Genomic DNA, 15,985 nt, shown 5'->3' on the forward strand with positions numbered 1-15,985 from the left:
ATAAATGTTTTGTGAAACACAAAAATGAATTCACTTAACTTTGAATAAAAGTTTTTTTCTTTTTTGAAAAATGACAAATTTCCGAACGTAAATTGAGAAAGAAAAGTGAGTTTACGTCCGAAAACAAAACTAAGCGAAACCGAGCAATCCGCTATTATGGCTGTGACATCTGATTTGCATGTATTTGGGAATTTTCGTACGTCAACGTACGCACTCTTCCAACTTTTATAGTTGGGCCTTAAGTCTTGGCGTGTTTTATTGGTAACTTAGTACCTGCTCATCTTAGCAAATATTTTACAGTAAATACAACAACAAACGACTACTTTTAATCATTTTAAGAAATCGCTTGTTGTTAAAGGGTCAATTTTGTAAAATTTTGCAAACCTCAACAAACAAATAATTTTGTTTATCGTTAGCAATCGTTTGTTGTTTACTGAGTAAAAACTTATAGCTGAGTTCCCAATAGCTTGTTTTCACTAGAGTCCAAATGAACTATTTTCGCAAATTATCTCATTTCGAATGTGATATCGTATAGGATTTTTTTTTTAAATTTAACATTCGAACTGACCTAATTTGCAAAATTATCTACCTCATTAATGCTCTAGTGAAAACAGGCTATTAAACAAGGCTCCTATTAAAGTCCGGTAAGTTAGTCAATGTGAACATTCGCTTAACCCTGTGCTGGCTAATCGAACGAAAATAATAGAGTTCTTTGCATCAAAAACTAATTTTTGTTGTCATATGTTTTTGTATCGCTAATATTGAGTGAATCGCTTAAAATGATTTTTCAAGATGAATGACGTTCTAAGACGTCAAACAATATGAATATCCCGAAATTGATTGATGGAAATGCATTAAGAACGCATCATCCAACGTCATATCATAAGCATTGTAATTTTTTGACGTTTGAAAAATTACTCATATTTTTTTTTAAGTTATAAATTTGTAAACAACTAATGCAAGGCGTAATAGTATTTTTCACACGTTCTTGTAAGTTGTTTACAAAACAACTCAGAAAAGCATCTGTATCGCACTCTGTGTCGTAGTTTTTAATTTTGTTTACGGCTTGAATACCTTTTAACATTCAACTATTCATATCGAAAAAGCAACATCTCCAAAGATATCTATGTATAACATCAAATCAAATAAACAAAGTATCTATTTCCATAGCCCTTTTACACTATTCCTATAATGTTCCTATAATATTCCTATTATTTCTAGAGCTTCCTGTCTATAAAAGTACATACATTCATATTTGTGTTCTAGAATGATCCAAAAAAAAGAACAACAAATAAAAGAAGAAAAAAAAACCTAAGAACATGGTCAAGGGCAACAGACAAATATGCGTTAAGTATCTAGGTAACTCGACCTTTTATGCGGTAATAGTCCGGTTTAGTCATTAAAAAAAAAAAACGTATCTATGCACCTATAAGAAAAACCGGCGAATACTGATAGTATCCACAACACAAAACCCACAACAACAACCAAGTTAAAGTAAAAATCACGCCACTTAATAAACTACACATCATAGTATACTTATATATAGCTAAATCCCTATTTACTTGGCCACTTGGCGCGTATCTCTGATAACTCAAATACGTTTACGTGTGTAGCCTCTCTCTCTACGCATACGGAATGCGGAAAAGATGTATTTTTTTTCTTCTTTTTTTATTTTATTTTGTTTGCTTGTATTCATGGAGCATATTTTGTACTAGTGTTTGAAGTTTCTTTTGATAGTATTAGTTTTGTTGTAATAAAGTACAAGTACATCGAAGGGGGCTCGTCTCTTATAAAAAAAGAAAAAAAAAAAAAACTTGGAAAACATGTTTGTCTTCCTCAACGATTTCCCTTCTCATATTTTTCTTTTTTTTTTTTGTATTATATTTCTGGTTGTTGCTTATCGAGAGCGATTGTGCAGTAAACAAACAAACACTAAACCAAGTCGAACACACCCCCTTTTTGAGCATGTTTAATATGTTTAAACAAATCTTGGAATAGATACCTAGTTAATTTGAATTTCAAACAATATCTGTTCTGTTCGCCCACCACAATCACCTTGACGTTTTTTTTTTTATTCCTTTTAATAAAAAAATGTTTAATTTCTCAACTTCGATGTACGAAGGTGACCCAAGGTCGTTTTTACTTATTTTTTATAAATTTAATTATGTATGGTTTTGTTTTGTGTAATAATTTTATTTTTTTTTAATGCTTATCTATATGTGGCAATTGGTTCGATGTTCCACGTATTGATAAGAACGACAATCCCTCAGATATTTTATAATATTATTTTTGAATTGAGAGAAACCTTGAGATAAAAATTATACAAATAAATAAACACACCCACTGTAGTTTTTTGTTGAAAATGACAACTGTAGAGGTAGCCGAGTTTATATTTTTAGATATGTTTGTTTACTTTTAGTTTTTCTATTCAACATTTTGACAGATGGAAAATGATTTGAAAATAATAGGGATATTCATTCAATGGTGTAAACTCTATGTAAACCTCGTAAAATGTAAAAATGGTAAAAAACTGTCAAACCAAAACACAATTTTGACACAATTACCACTTAATCAGGTTTACAATGAGTTTACATTTTTTCCTGAATACCTGTTATAAAACTTTTCGGCGTTTATGTATAAAACACTACAAACGTCAAATAATTTCTAAAGGGCATGTTAGGGAAGTTTGTAAAATGTTCTTTGTTTTTTTTTAAGTTGCTGTCAAATTAAAGAACCGATAAACGGTCTTCAATAAATTTGAACATAAAAAATTTGAAATTGACCAGCCAATTAAAAAAAAATATAGTTGAGTTTATATTTTTAGATTATGTTTGATTACTATTTTTTTTTCTTTTCAAAATTTTGATAGATTAGAATGATTTGAAAATGATAATTTTTTTTAAATATATTCTTGTTTTGGTGCCAGTAAGTCATTAATTAAACGCACTATTACCAATATAAAACGACCAAAGTCAAGTTCGAGAAAATCGTAAAATTCTGTTGTAATTTATATGGGACAATTTGTAAAAACCGCCATCTAATTAAAACAGCCATAAAGTGACCTGAATGAATTTGAAAATTTCTAGATAATAATCGATAGCTAGAAACTACTGCCTCCAATAAAATCATATGATCTAGAAAATTGAACTTGACAACAAATATGTCAATGTTAAATAAATAAAAAAGGGGTATAATAAATGTTGCAAAGTAGTATTATGAAGAAATTTTAAAACGATTGATGTCAATTTCTTCTCGTCAATGCGAGCAATAACTCAAAATAAGATAAAAAAAACTTCAAAGGTTAGACTTCCAACTATGTTATTGACTTATGTATTTCAAAACTAGTTTAATTGAATTTTCAAGTTTGCAATCAAATAATTAAAAAAAGTATTAGATTTTTTCTGTTTATTATGTTTCAAGGATATACTACAATTTAACTAAATAATGTTCATAAGTTAACAAGAAACTTTACGAAGTATTGGTATGAAATTTAGAATCATAAGCGTTCCCGAAATGACGGAGATTATGGATAGACAAAAGAATATATCGCAGAACAAATACCTGCTATAACTTAGCATTACGCACTGTACGCGCAATATTTTCTCATAAAATCGAGAAAATTATAACTTAAAGCCTAAAACTTCTACAAGTTGTGTTCCCGGAATGACGACGAAAAAAATCACATAAACTTAGACACCCAAAGATGTCCTTGAAGAGATTTTAGAAAATGATAGCAAATTGCAAAAAAGCTTTATCAGAAGTCCAGAAAGAATTAACAGAAAACAATGATATTAATTTTAAATTTTCAAGAATGAATTTGCAATAAATTCAATTCAAATCCAAATGTAGGTTACAAAATAATGTCTCACACAATGAATAAGCTAAATGCGCAATCTCCTATAAAGTTCTAATAGTGTTATCAGAAAAAAATATAACCTTTAGCAAATGCGTACTCGATAACACATTATATGAAAAAGAAGGGCATGTTTTTTTTTGTTCTGTATGTGTGTATTTCTTTTTTTCTCGCAAAGAAATGTAAACAAGATAATATAATTAATAGTGAATCATGGTCCCACACGCTAACAATAATATCAAAGTCCAAATTTGTTTTTTCTTTCCTTTTTTTCAAGTGGCATCAATCATCAGAAACATAAAATAAGACAAAAACGTGGTGTGGCTGATGGTTGAAAAATAAAAAACGAAAAGAAATAAACAAACTGTCAACTGTCATTATATCGTAAAATAATCTCTTCATGCTTCATTGAATTTATTAAAGATCCATTATTAGATGTAAACAAATTATAAATTCAGTTTTATTTATAACTTTGAATATTTTACCCCTTTTGGATAAAAATCTATATCATTCGGATAGATCCGATTTCTGAACACTTCCCTGACATGCTTTTACTTAAGTGAGAATTTCACGAAAGCAAACAACTGTCAGTTCTTTTTGTTTGCTTTATTAAAAAATAATATCTGATTTAGAACTAAATTTCGCTGAAATTGATTTGAAATTAGGAATTTGTATTTAATATTTTTCACAATTTCTAACACACGTCAATTAGTTTCATTTTTAATTTATTTGCGTACTATGTTCGATAAAGAACATCAATCAGTTCCAAGCTGTTTTTAGATTGGTTTTATTTGATAGATGACTACTAACCTAATTTATTTTTAAAATAATTCATATTTAAATAAAATATCGCAAGTAAAAACAACATCAGTAGTAAATGACCTTCAACTTGAAGCTTGAAACAGATTCAATGGGTGTGTTTTGTATATGAGACGTGAAGCAGCATACTTTTTTTTGTTGTTGTAGAAGCGTTCCGAAAATAGATAAAAAAAAACATTACGCAACACATTTGTGTCATGAGAGAAAATAACATAAAAATGTGATAAATATTAAATCAGCATCTCATTTTGTAAATATTTACATTTTTTTTGTTTATCTTTAACTTATTTTTACTCGAAGAAAATATTATGACATATTGCGTTTATGACACTCGATTTTTGGCACGCGGAAGTTTTTGTAATCCGTATTCTACCCACGCAATTACAATATTTATATTATTATATTCGGTCTCTTTGTTTTTTGTAAATTGTCATTTTAGTTACATATGTAAGTTAGAAAATATTTACTTAAATCACGTGAATAATTTTTAGGTACGAAAATATTTTTTTTTTGCCTTGAAATAATGAATTTTCATTTCTCAAATGTTTTATTAAACAAGCTAAAAACGACGATGCACATTTTACACATTTAATTATAGCGAGAAAAATTGCCAATTTTTTTTGCTGAAAACCATCGCAAAATACATATTTTAGCAAGAAAATTACTTTTTTGAAGACTGCAATTGACTGACTGTCAAATAAATGCAATCTTAATTTTTTTATGACACCAGACCAATCAAAACTAATAAAAGCTCTGAACTAAAATTCAAGTGACTTGTATTAAACACTGTCAATATATCAATAAGATTTGATATTATTTCTCAAAATGAGTTAAAGAGTAGAATGTTTATTTGATCCTATAATGATCAGTTAAATGAACACGTCTATTTTCAAACAAGTTTCTTCTGAGTGTTCACGCACTCAATTATATGCCAAATTTCACTTTAGCAAGTCCATGAATGTTGTCAATTTGATAGACGTGTTCAGCTTTATGAGAACTTGTTGTTTTTTTAGAATTAATATTCAAACTTCGTTTTTGTATAACTGTGTGAGATAGGCTGTCATTTCAAATTCTGTTTTCATGCTTTTACATAAAATTAGAGTTGAGGAACATTTACCATCAACTTCATGTCACTTAATTCCAACTTTCTGAAAAGTCAGTTTTTTTTTTGTTTGGCAGGAAAAAATGTTTGACTAAACAGTTTCAACAGAAAATGTATACCACAGCTTTTATTTTGTTTTCTCACTGAAATGTGCACGATGCGTGATCAACGATAATGCACATTTAGCATAATAAAATTAAATCAACAACAATATTTTTTTTATTTTTATTTTGCAATTCAAGCCTCGGATGTCCGAATAAAAGCTGTACATAATGAGGAAATTTACTTAAACACGTGCATGATATTTATACAAATCATAAATCTACACACAGTTATTTCGCAAAATGCGAGCCGCGTCTGTTCAATGATTCATAATGTCCATATTGGAATATTTTTACATTTGCATAAATCATTTGGCTGAACTTAATTTATTTTTTGCAATTATAATTTTATCTTTTGAATTAAAAATTGAACCACTGAAAGAGATACAGACATGAGATATATTTTGCAATAATTATCTCTCATAGTCAAGGTCAAAATCATAAATAAATGTAGGTAGCAGGTATCTCTCGCATGTTTGTTTTTATATTTTTTTCTGATAGATAAAATGTGAATAAAATGTGATTTGTTATTTTATCGTTTCAAGTTTCCACTTCTTCTCTTTTAATCTATGAAAAATAATTTGTGGTTGTATGCGTTTATATTTATTAATTTGTTTTAACACTTTATTTGTGGTTTCTATCATTTTTTCATACTCATATGGATGCCATTTTGAGGGTCGTCAAGTAAAAAAAAAATGTTTCTACTACGTTTTTTCATTGCAAAATAAAAATAAAATTGAATTTAATCAGTTTGTACTATATTTCGAATTGTTTTTATTGGAAGCAAGTTCAACAACAAGGTGCTCGCACGTTTCATGTCAGATAAATGTCATTTTTTTATTTGTGTTGATCTGATCGTTTGGTTTTAATTTGTTGACATTTTTATTTCTGGTTTGGATCGGTTTTCAACAATAACAACAACAACACGTCAAGTGCTGAAATCTTTTGATTACATGTTGTTTTTGAAGTTGTTGTTTTACGTAGTTTTATTTATTTGTTATAATTTTATTTGCATTGTTTTGTAAATTCCTTTTATATTTATTGTGTTTTTGTTAAAACACTCTCAAAGTCTGAGTTCCACACTCTTTCCGAAACTACGTTTTTATTGAAATATATTCAAATGCTGTTAATTTTTGTGAAGTTTATTGAACTCAAATTATAAATATATGTCAAACTAAACGGGTCTATAAATTTCCATCTATTGAACACGCCTTTTTACATTTAATATTGACAAGTTCATCTCTTTTGGCGTGTTCCTCTTAATGAAACATTATATTGATGTTTTTAAAAATTTGTTGATTTTATGAGGTCTTTCAAAAAAAGGAAAACAAAATTTATTATGGTTTCCTTGCAACGCTGCATAAAAAAGATAAATAAACAATCTTAAAACTTGTTACAATAAACTCAAAGTGTAGACACTCATGTCTGCTACATAGTAAATTCCATTAAAAAAAAAACAGCTCGATTCCCATTTAGTGATAGTTACATTTCCATAAACTTACTCCGATAGTTGATTGACTTATTAGAAAATTCTTCACCTGCTTAGAGCTAACGTTGTATATTCGTGTTGTGACTGTGACTCGATAAACAAGGATCGTATTTAACTGTTCACATCGAGGCAAGAGTGAAAACCAATACGAATATATTAAATGCAAGTTGTGTAATTCTTATACCAGTTTTTGCTGCAGGCATTGTAGACTATAGTATATGCTCTACTGCACAGAAGCATGTTTGTCTTACTTTCTATCTGTTGCAATTTTTAATTGAAATTGGATGTTTAATAAAATATTTTTGCCAATAAAAATTGTTTATCAGTTTTAAGTGTTGTCTTGAGGATTCATAATATTTAATAACTTTCAGGGTTTTATTGACATTAAATTTAAAATGTATAAAAGAAAAGATGAATAAGAAAATATTTATTAGACATTGATCTCCATTTTTCTATTCTGCATGTGAACTGACATTTGAAGTATTTTCTTCTAAGTTACAACCAATGTACTAGATTTTTTTGACAATAGCTGAGTTCATTTGGAGAGGGAAACTACTCATAAGTAGACTATATTATCTAGTTATACATGTAATCTACAAATGATCTTCCGCTCATATAAATAGGAATATTAAGTTGGTAGTTCTAGATTTCAAATAAAAGTAGTTTTTTGCCAATTGCTTTTTTTGTTTAAAGTGATTATGTGTTGAGCTACGAATAAGTTTAGAATTAGGCTAGGGAGTCAGAATTACGTAAACCCCTTTTTTCACTATTTCTTTCTGACTGAAGTATAAAGTCTAATTTGTTTGATTACGTAAAAGATTATTTTTTTATAGGAATATTTTATTAAAAAATAGTAGGTAGTTTTGCGTCATATTTTTTTTTTTAACTATGCCGGTTTAGAAAGAGCTTTTAAGTTAAATTAATTGATTACACAACTTTTATTCAATAATTTATCAATGAAGTTATAACAGTTCATAATTAAAGATATTTTTTTGCAGTAAAATTACTAACAACAATAAGAACCCCCCAGCAAACGTGTTTTTAATCAGCGTTAACATAACTTTATCAGCGTTATTTTTAAGTAACTAGAGCCTACAAAGCAAGATAATAAATTTTTAATAGTAGTTATACATAAAAAGATCATGATTTAATTTTATCTTTTTTATAAATTTAATAGTTTTGTTTTCTATTTCTAACAACGAATATTTTTGGCAATACCAATCTTTAAAAAAAAACCACACGATAAAATATCTTCACCTTATCTGTAAAAAAATCGCACATGTGTCGTCTAAATTCGCATTTGTGTCAAGTGTCATAATATTTTTAAGCAACGAATGTGTACCTAATTGTGTTCAAATTCTTATGAATAAATACGTTTTGATCAAAATTTGTTGTTAGGTAAACAAATGACAGCTTTGTCTAAATCACCAAACTCTTTTTTGTCTTTTTATCTAATAAAAGTCTCAAGTAGGCAATATCATATAAAGTGCTGCCTATCAATAATTTCATCAAATAAAAACCCCATAACACCTTTGTCTTCAAGATAAGATTTTTTTATTGGGAATTGTCTTTTGTGTATAAAATTTTCAAGTTACTACCGCGTGTGAGAACTTTTCCCCAAAACAAGTCATACAAAATAACCAAAAAAATAGATATTGACGCTTGTATATTTTCAGTAAGTGTAAAATCATTGAATGAATGTCGATGTTCAAATTCCCCGTCATGATCGTGCAAATTAAGTAGTGTGAACACGCCGAATTTCCTTAACCTTAGGTTTGTCCCCTTGCACTTTGCAAAGTACTTTTAAGTAGTTTACTACGTGAGATGATTTTTTGACAGCCTTAAAGACGACTTCTACACGAAGATGTAGACGCACAAGATGCACATAAGAACAAGGGAGAGAGAAAGATCGATTTCTCCTTTGCTCTTATGTGCATCTTGTGCGTCTACGTCTTCGTGTAGAAGCAGACAAAGCAAACACATGCTGACCAAAATTGCGATCAGTTCTGTTTGTGTACTGTTTAAAAAAAAAGTAGGTTTCAAGGTGGATTTCATAAAATGAAAATCGCTCCATTTTTTTAATTTGAACACGTTATATAAGATGATCCAACTTTAATAGGTTAGAATTATTATGAAAGATTAATAGAAGATCGAAACGAAAAATACAATATAAAATGACATTCCTCTTTTAAAATAAACTAATCAATTGTTGCTATAAACACTTCCGTAAACTTCAAACAATAAAATTTTGCAAAATAAGAAGATTAAAACAAAACGCCTTGAAAATAGTTCTTTTGCGTCAACAAATGTGTTTACCAAAAATATACTAGCAAAATATTATTTTTGCACAAATATATTTTGCGCAACTATATTATTAGCGATCTATCATGATCAAAACGAACCCCCACGGAGAGTGTGTTTCTTATCATTTTTATTAACTTAACTTTTTTTATGACATTATTTTTCAAGTAACAAAAAGTATGTACCTACACATGACCAAGGTAACATTGAACAATATGAGTGGTATAGTTATTGATCATGATGATAATATGTAATCTTGTTAACTAATTCAATAGTTTTGTTTTTTTCCAAAATATTCTTTGAAAAAGTTTTTATTTCATGTTTTTGTATGATAAGACCCCTTTTGGTTATTCCACATTTTTCAAACTACTCATGACAACCAACAACAAAAGAAATGATCATCTGATTTACCTTAACCTTATCTGTCAATAAATGATTAATTTATGAACGTCAAACTTTCCCAATCACAATAATAATAATTTTCAAGTGTCATCTAAATTTGAGGATCGATTTTAATAACGCATGCAATATTCTAGGCCATTTTAATTATCACTTCTCTCTTTTTTAACTGGTGATTTGAGTTTTTTTTTTTGCAAATTAATTAAAACAGGAAGTAATCAAAAACTTTGACATTATCAATTTTAACTTTAGAAAAGTTGTGTAATTTTTTTCCTAGATCGAACGATGTCAGTGAACTGATTTACGCAAATAAATAAGCTTTTTTTTTATTTGATAAGATCGTTCGATTTTAACGTTGAATGAATGATAATGAATTTGTTTTACACAATAATTTATATTTCTTATCGGATGATCTTTTTGATTTTGTAAAATTATAATGGTGGCAATGCCCTTCCGCAACTAATGAAATCCAATTGTAATAGATTTTTTTTTGTAATTCAAACAAATAAAAATAGAAACAAACATGTGTTTCTGTTTTTGTTGCATGCTTTTAGGTAATCAGAAAATGAGAGCAAGAATTGATTGCATGCATTATGGGTGAATTTAACGTTTCTTTTTATTTAAATGGAAATAATAGCAAACATATAACAATCTCATTATAATTGGAAGCTATAGTCAAAAAAAACTACTGAGCCGACCCTTGGGCTTGAACTCACTATGCGAGGTCGGCTCTGCAGTCTTCTGTGCAATGGCCACCTGCAAGACAAAATTAAATATCAACATTCTGCCAAAAATACTGACGAATTTGTCAGTCGCATAAATGGGGAATGAGAATATTTAAACATTTTGAGCAGAAAAAAACGTTTCGCCGTATACTCTGTTCCAGTTTTTCATTTGTCAACCCATATTATTATAACAGTTCCAAACTTACTACCGAAAAACCCTTAAAAGTTATGGTAGAGGAACCAAATTTTGCATGAAGGTTTTCATATCCATTATTATATGCACTAAAAACATCCTGGTACAATCTTGGAATTAGTGCTAATAGGATATTTTTTTTTGTTTCTATCTTTGTTTGGATATTCTATGTCTTATGTCAAAAATCTAAAAAAATCTCATGTCCGCAAGTCCTAATTTTGGAGGTTAAACTAAGTTAGGTGCAGACTTAAAAAAACTAGCAAGAATAGTTTAAATTTGTATATGTATACCAACATAAGCGACATGATTTAAGGCTATTTTTTAACACTTATTCCAAAAAAACTCACAATAAGTCAACCTGACCATCCCTGAAAAGTAATGCACCTTATTTTTCATAGATATGAATGTTTTTTTCATTGCATTTTTTTGATTCCTAATAATAATGGATATGAAAACCTTCATGCAAAATTTGTTTTTTTTTGGAATCAGCATTAAAAAATACCTTTAAAAGCATGTATCATATGTGTATATAATACCATAGCTATTTTTGCTAATTTTAAAAATCTCCATTTCGCCATTTGACCTTGAAATCGCGACAAGCGGACATGAGATTTTTCTAGACTATTGAGATATGTTATAGAATGGCAAAAGGAAGATACTGAGCAAAAAAAATTTCTATTAACATTCATTCCGAGATTTACCCCTTTTTTTTCCTTATTTGACTGTATTATAAGTTTAATATAAATTTTTCTGGAAAATTTTAAAAAAGTTAAAAATTGTTGACTAGTGGATAATTAAATTTTTAAAAATTCCCTTCTCCGATATTATTTTTAATAAATTACTAATTTTTATTTTTTTTTTCTATCTTTACAGGTAGCATGACATCAGATTTTTTTCGTATTGTAAACGAAGCTCGCCGCCATTCCCTTGGCCCCTTCAGCCCCTCATTTAACATTCAAACATGCCTCTTCGAAGGCCTCCAAAAGCATTTACCCGAAGATGCACACAAAAAAGTCAGTGGCCGCTTACACATTTCCGTAACACGTGTATACGATGGCAAAAATGTCATCATCTCCGAGTTCAATAGCCGTGAAGAAGTTCTCGATGCGATATTGTGTGCATGTTTCATTCCAGGATTTTCCGGCTTCTTGCCACCGAAATTCCGTGGCGTACGTTATATGGATGGAGCATTTTCCGATAATCTACCAATTTTAGATGAGAATACAATAACAGTTAGTCCATTTTGTGGGGAGAGTGACATCTGTCCAAGGGATCAGAGTTCACAGCTGTTTCATTTGAATTGGGCCAATACGAGTATTGAGATATCTCGTCAAAATATGAATCGTTTGATGCGAATTCTATTCCCTCCAAGGCCAGAATTTCTATCGAAATTCTGTCAGCAAGGTTTCGATGATGCTTTGCAATTTTTACAAAGAAATAATTTAATTAATTGCACAAGATGTGTTGCTGTGCAATCGACATTTGTTGTATCGGAATCAGTGGCAGAGCCACAAGATTTTGATCCAGAGTGCAGAGAATGCAAGAAACATAGAAAGGTTAGAAACATTTCCACCAATTTGAATATGATTTTCTAAAATGTCCCTATTTTTCAATATTTAGGATGCAATGATTGCAAATATGCCACAAACTGTTTTGGATGTTATACATGGATATATTGAACAGGCTAACAAAGGTCTTGCCAATTGGATATTCAAACATCGTGGAGTCAAGCTATTATCACTGCCAGCCACAGTTCCATTAGACTTCCTCTTGGCAACTGTTTCAAAGTAAGTGGACTTTATTCTTTTTTTCTAATATATTGTTTTTTATTTCGTCCTCCTTGTCCTTTTTCATTCATTCATTTCTAAATATCCAATTTTGTTTAAACTTTGTTTAAACAATTGGATTCATTTTTGTATTCATCAATCAATTCGTTGCCTTTTTTCTCTTTTTTTTTTAGAACAACCAAGCCGTTGCCTTTTGGGAAAACATTTGCAAGTGCCTGAATACATGTATTTTTTTTACTCTAAAAAACTTAAAATATCAAAAAGACTTGTAAAATTATAAAAACAAAGTTATTTAAACGAATTTTATTAGAGGCCTAAGCAAAAACTAGTACTAAATAAAGAATAGGTACACAAAAAAAATATCATTTATCAGCTAAACCAAAGCGAATAATATATTTAAAATTTTTAAATTATTATCTCAGATAATATATTTTTAAGATTTAAAGTATGAAAAACATTAGTAAGTTAATAAAATTTAAGTTATGATGAATCTCATTCCAAAAGAAAAAGTGCAGTCAGTTTTAAAAACTAAAATAAAAAAAATAAAAAATAATATTATTATACTTAAAAACGGGTGTTAAAAACTTAATTCTATCCTATTCTTCTAATTTATTAAAATAATTTTATACAGCAGAAAAGATTTCTTACAAAAAGAATTAAAAAAAAAATAATTATTCTTTTGTAAAATTAGTCTTAAAATACATTTTTTCTTGTCCAAATATATTCAATTTATGTATGTAATAAAAACAAAAAATAAAAATCACATTTTCTTGTGTGTTGTTATTTTTTCATTAATTTTTTCTTTTTCAATTCTACCAGATCCTGCCTCATTTCCTTGCACACAAGTCCTTCCTATCGCTGCAAATGTTTTCCTTTCACCTTTTGGCAACTGTTTCGACTTATGTTCTTAAAAAAATATAAAAAATTAAAATTTTTATTTAGTTTCTTTAACATCATTTTAATTTTTTTTATAGAATTACAACATTAACACCAAAATTAACGAGACAAATAATATTAGTACTTGAAGAATTAGTTTATAGACTAAATAATGCAGTTCATGTTCGAGTTTTGAATAATTTAACTGTAAGTTGTTATTTTTTTATTTTATTAAATGGAATGTTCAAGTTAACAAATAACTATTTTTTTCTAGCTCTGTGAACCACCTGATTTTGACACAACTGGACTATTACATTCGAGTAAACTCTATGGACCAAGAGTATCGATATTAGTTGACGAAATGTATGTTTTTTTGTAAAGAATTTTTTTGTTTGAAATGTGCTTAACCTATTTTTAAATATTTTTTAGGGGAGCTCCATCATTAGAAACTGATGTTGACCATTATGAACATGTTCTTAAAGTGACGACGCATAACGATGCATTGTATGCCTATTATTACACAGATGACCAAACCAATAAGGTAAATAATATAGAAATTTGAAAATGAACTTAATCTTAGAAATTGATATACGAGTAGATGGACATTTATTTAAAAGCTTATTCTAAAGCAACTGTTTTAGTTCAGAAAGTATTACAGTCATATTGATAAATAAATTTCAAAATTTGTACTGTTCTCTTAAAAAATTAGCAATATTTTCAAGTCAGGAAATGGCTTTTAAAAGATTTCACGAGCTAAATATCATATTTCAATGCAGGTTACCAGTAGGAACCTTAAACCTCATTAATTTATAATTATTGTGCTCAGAACTTTTTATGAAAAATTAATTTAATAAATCTTTTTTACGACGTTCATTATTATTCTCTACATGTTCAATTAAAATAAGTATATACATAATTCCTTTTGCAAGAAATTTGTATGCCGTTCTATTCAACATATCAAGCAATATGCGGTTGATATGTTGAATATTCAGACTCTTTTCAGCGGAAGACATAAGTTGTACAAAAGATGAATAGTATTAAAATGAATTGTTGGCAAAACACAAACCTTTTTTTAAAGGTAATTTTTCAAGTAATACAAGTAATACCTTTTCGGTAATTCTCATATTTGCTGTCCAAAATTTTGCTGGGCCACTTCAGATTCATACTCAGCATTACAAAACATATAAAGTTAATCACCAAAAACACTAGAACTTTACACCTTAAATACAGATTAGACTTATATTTTAAGGAAATCTGATAAAAAACTTCTTTTACTTGAAAACAAACTTTTTGCAATAAATTATAATTATATCTATTCATTACGATATACAATACAATATACCTAACTCCATTTTAACTATACAAATTAATCTCAATTGAATATATTACTTTGTTTTATTTCTTTTTGGCTAACAATGAAGAAAGTCATCCAAAAGTACGCAAGTGCTTTAGAATTTTGTTATTAATATTTTTGGTTGAACGTATTATTAAATTAATTTATTTTTTGTTTCATATTTTAGGTCAAAGTAACAGAAATATTTGAAATGACTGAAGACGATCGATTAGCAACAGATTTAAATATATTCGAAGGTTCTGTCGAAGATCATCCAAATCCTCATCAACATCAACATTACGCTGTGGAAAGTGAATGGAATGGAATTGAATCAGGTAAATTATATAAAAAAAATATTCCCTAGATGTCTTTTTTTTAATATTCCTATTGGTATTTTGTGAATTGGTGTACATAGTTTTAAGGTTTAAAGTTTAAATACTCTCGCAGAACACAACAAACACAACAAACACAATCAAAAAAATAGGAAAACGAATATTTATTTAATTTTGATATTAATAGTATGATAAGTTTTAAAGTAATAACAACTTTAAAAAAGGTGAATTAACGTCACATATTTTCCTTCGATAAACTCTTAACTACTTTTTGTATCTAATGAGTCAACTGGTAGATAAATTTGATATATGTCACGTATATAATTAACTTTGAAAATGCATTCCTTTTGATAGGTACTCCTGTAAAATCTTTCAAATTAATTAATTAATTAATTAATTAATAAATCAAACAAGAAGAGACTTTAAAAAATTATAAACTTCTGCTTCTCTCTAAACTTCTTTTGTCGAACCTAGTTCTATGGGAGTGGTATAACGTATTATTAATTGTTTTCTAAAAGTTCTATTTTTAAGTTTGAACTTTCATATTTCATAGTAAGAATTCTTCTAAATCTATCGTGTTATACTTATAATATTTATACTTCCAATGCACTTTTTTCATAATCTTGCACGCATTTCTTCATTTACTGTATTCTGCTTATTTTTAGTTTTTTAACT

At 28.3% G+C, this 15,985-nt stretch overlaps 1 protein-coding gene across 3 annotated transcripts in view; it reads left to right on the forward strand.

Annotated features, from left to right (window-relative positions):
- The window catches only part of LOC129917926 (1-acylglycerol-3-phosphate O-acyltransferase Pnpla3), a 33,905-nt gene that overhangs the window by 14,281 nt on the left and 3,639 nt on the right, over window positions 1–15,985 (forward strand). For 2 of the 3 annotated variants that reach the window (XM_055998156.1, XM_055998155.1), the window contains exons 2-7: window positions 11,856–12,538; window positions 12,603–12,769; window positions 13,744–13,852; window positions 13,920–14,008; window positions 14,075–14,186; window positions 15,166–15,313. In XM_055998156.1, coding sequence (XP_055854131.1) covers window positions 11,856–12,538; window positions 12,603–12,769; window positions 13,744–13,852; window positions 13,920–14,008; window positions 14,075–14,186; window positions 15,166–15,313 — 1,308 coding nt within the window. Of the gene's footprint in view, window positions 1–11,855; window positions 12,539–12,602; window positions 12,770–13,743; window positions 13,853–13,919; window positions 14,009–14,074; window positions 14,187–15,066; window positions 15,081–15,165; window positions 15,314–15,985 lie in introns of those variants that run through there. The other variant, XM_055998157.1, reaches the window with a different exon arrangement.

This window comes from Episyrphus balteatus, chromosome 4 (genome assembly GCF_945859705.1).
Source record: "Episyrphus balteatus chromosome 4, idEpiBalt1.1, whole genome shotgun sequence".
NCBI lineage: Eukaryota > Metazoa > Arthropoda > Insecta > Diptera > Syrphidae > Episyrphus > Episyrphus balteatus.